Here is a 2,723-nt window from a genome sequence, read left to right as displayed (position 1 = left end):
ATCTGAGGGGAACTTTTAAGATTAGAGGGCCTCACAGGAGGGTCTCAGTGATAAATCGAGGGGAAATCAGGGTCTCAGGGATCCACCCAAGGGCTAAGTTCTGGGTCCCGGGGGCACCCCCCCGGGCGAGGGCCCACTACCTGGATGAACTGGATGGTCAGCGCACTCTTGCCCACGCCGCCGCCGCCCACGACCACCAGCTTGTGTGTCTCGCTGGGTGGGGGGTCCCCGGGTCCCGGCCCCCCGCCCCGGGGCCGCCCCCGCCCGGTCCCGGACGCCGCCCCGCTGCTCATGTCGCCACCGCTGCCGCCGCCGCCGCTACCGCCTGCGGGGGGAGCCGGGCGGGGAGTAGGGCGGGTCACGCTAATAAGACTACTGCATAATCATGAGCTCCGGCAAGCTGGGCACAAGTCTTGGGACACTTACGGAGGAGGTGAGGCCAGGGAAAAGGAGGTGCTATGCTAATAAGGGCCAGGGAACGACGTTCGCCAAGAAGGGGAATTCCGATAGGGGCGGACATATGCTAATGAGAGAACTGCGTCCACCCAGAACCGCGCCACGCGCTCTGGGCTGGTGGGTCGTTTGGGGGCGGGGCTATGCTAATGAGCACTCTCATTCTTTCGGCAGACAGGTCGGAAAGCTCACCCGGGGAGGGGCTATGCAAATGAAAACTGCACGACAGCGTCTCAGGGCACCCTCCGCGAGGCCCTTGTTCTAGTAGGCGGGACTCACCGGCTCACGCGCGGCCGTATATAGGCGCGCTCCGAGGAAGGAGCAGATCCTGAGGGGAAGCTCCACCTCCGTCCTGGGATCTTAGCCAAACTCCCGACCCGGGCGTCTGGGCTGGATGTCGGAGTCTCTGCCCGCTAAGGGACCCAGGCTTCCGGTTGCCGCTGTCCCAGCCAAGCGGAAGACAGACTGGGAGGGGAGTTGGGGCCTTGGAGGGGTACAGCTGGGTAACCGGGCAGGGAGGGGCCGTGAGATCACTGCATTCCTATTCCATGAGCCAGCTCGCCCAAGCCGGGATGGCCGGGTCACGAAGGGCCTAGAGCCAGGATTTCTGGGTCTTTGAAGGAGGAGGAAGCTGAGGGCCCTAGGAGGGAATGAGTTTGAAGGCCTGCGCTTGTGTCTCGGGGAAGAGGGTATCTGGGGATTCTTACTCTTAGGATTACCTATGTTTCATAAGAAAGGGAGACTCTCAGGTGCGGGGGTTGTAGGGGCTAGAAACCCAGAATTCTGGATCCCGAGGGAATTGGGGTGGGGAGCCTGACCACTTCTGTTCCTATAAAGTTCGAGCTAGAGACCAGGAATGGTGTGAAAGCCTGAGGGCCTGAACTCTGGATCCAAGGAATGAAGAGGGCTCGGACTCTTGAATCCCAGGAACGAGGGAAATGGGAGTCTGGACTCCTCTGCCGAGTGAGACGGATCAGAATTTGGACTTTTCTATCCTAAAAGAGGAGGCTGTAGGGCCGGGCTTCTTGGTTCCAAATTTAGAGGGGACTGGGGAATCAGAATTCTGAGAGTCCCAGAATGCGGCGGCGCAAATCCCAGGCAGTCCACCCTTTTTTCTACTGCCCACTCCGCGGAACTACAATTCCCTTGCATCTATTGAGCCGAGTGCACTTTGCATCACTTCCTGTTCCGCAGCTCTTTCCGCGCGCGCGCAGAGTGCTGTGGGGCCTCATCGCGGGCTACCGCAGCCCCGCCCACTTCACCTCTCACCTCTTTGCTATCCTCGCGTGACGGAGGCGACGCGCGGACTACGCCTCCCGGCCTGCGTCGCGCGCACCCCTGCCCATGTACCCCGTTGACTGCTGGGAAACTGAGTCCGGAGCTTTCCCACCAGGCTTCACGGCACCGTGCTCGGTACTTGAAGTCCCGGCAAGCTCGGCGGCGTTTTAGCTCCGCCCCTCTCCTCCCTCTGCTCGCGAACCCCCACCCCAGCCCGCCCCGCCCCGCGCCGGGTCCGGAGCCGCAGCCCGAGCGGCGGGGTAAGATGGCGGCTGTGGTCCGGACCGCGGGGCTCGGGCCTATCGGGGTGGGCGGGGCGGAGTCGGGTCGCTAGTTATTCTGGGGTCCTCCCCATACGCCGCGGGGCCTGGAGGACTTAGCGGGGCGGTCTCCCGCCCGACAGCGGCGGTGGATCCTGGCGCCGAACGGGGCCCTTCTCAAGGCCCCGGGATGCGTCTCTGGGTGCCGGGGGGCATCCACGGGGCGTCCCGGTGAGAACCGGGGGCAGCCACAGGGCCAGGACCGAGACTGGCGCCTGCCCTCTGTCATATAGCCGGCTCGGGTCATTTCTGTAGGCACTGTTGATCGTCTGTGGGCTGACCAGAGGCTAGGGTCTGTTCAGAGGGTTCTGGGGCCATCTTGAGATCTTGAGATATGTCCCAGGGGTGAAGGAGGTCTGCAAGAGCTGAGGAGTATCTGCAGAGCCATCTCTAGAGCCTGGGGTATGTCTCTTGGGGCTGGGAAGTGTCTACATGGGCTGACCTGAGGATGCCACTCACCTACGTGGGTCTGGAGCCATTTAGCGGGCCCGAAAGAACTTCCTGGGTTAGAAAGTCTTTTAGGAGTGGGGTGCACCCACCAAAGGAGGGAGGCAGATACTGAGATGCGCTGAGAGGTCAGGATGGTTCTCCAACGTCTGGGGAGAGTCTGATCTGGGTGACAGCAGGCTGGGGCGGTTAGAAGGACCTGGAACCATCTAGGTGGCTTTAAGT

The 2,723-nt window shown here is 62.2% G+C and overlaps 1 protein-coding gene across 1 annotated transcript in view; it reads left to right on the top strand.

The window, feature by feature from the left end:
• Positions 1–967: 967 nt before the first annotated feature.
• The window catches only part of SCAF1 (SR-related CTD associated factor 1), a 15,869-nt gene continuing 14,113 nt past the window's right edge, over positions 968–2,723 (top strand). The window contains 1 exon segment of the mRNA XM_023520124.1: positions 968–1,142. Within this exon segment, the coding sequence (XP_023375892.1) occupies positions 1,104–1,142 (39 nt within the window). The 5' untranslated portion in view covers positions 968–1,103.

This window comes from Pteropus vampyrus, unplaced genomic scaffold (assembly GCF_000151845.1).
Source record: "Pteropus vampyrus isolate Shadow unplaced genomic scaffold, Pvam_2.0 Scaffold250, whole genome shotgun sequence".
Lineage (NCBI taxonomy): Eukaryota > Metazoa > Chordata > Mammalia > Chiroptera > Pteropodidae > Pteropus > Pteropus vampyrus.
This window is presented reverse-complemented; position numbering and strand designations above follow the sequence as displayed.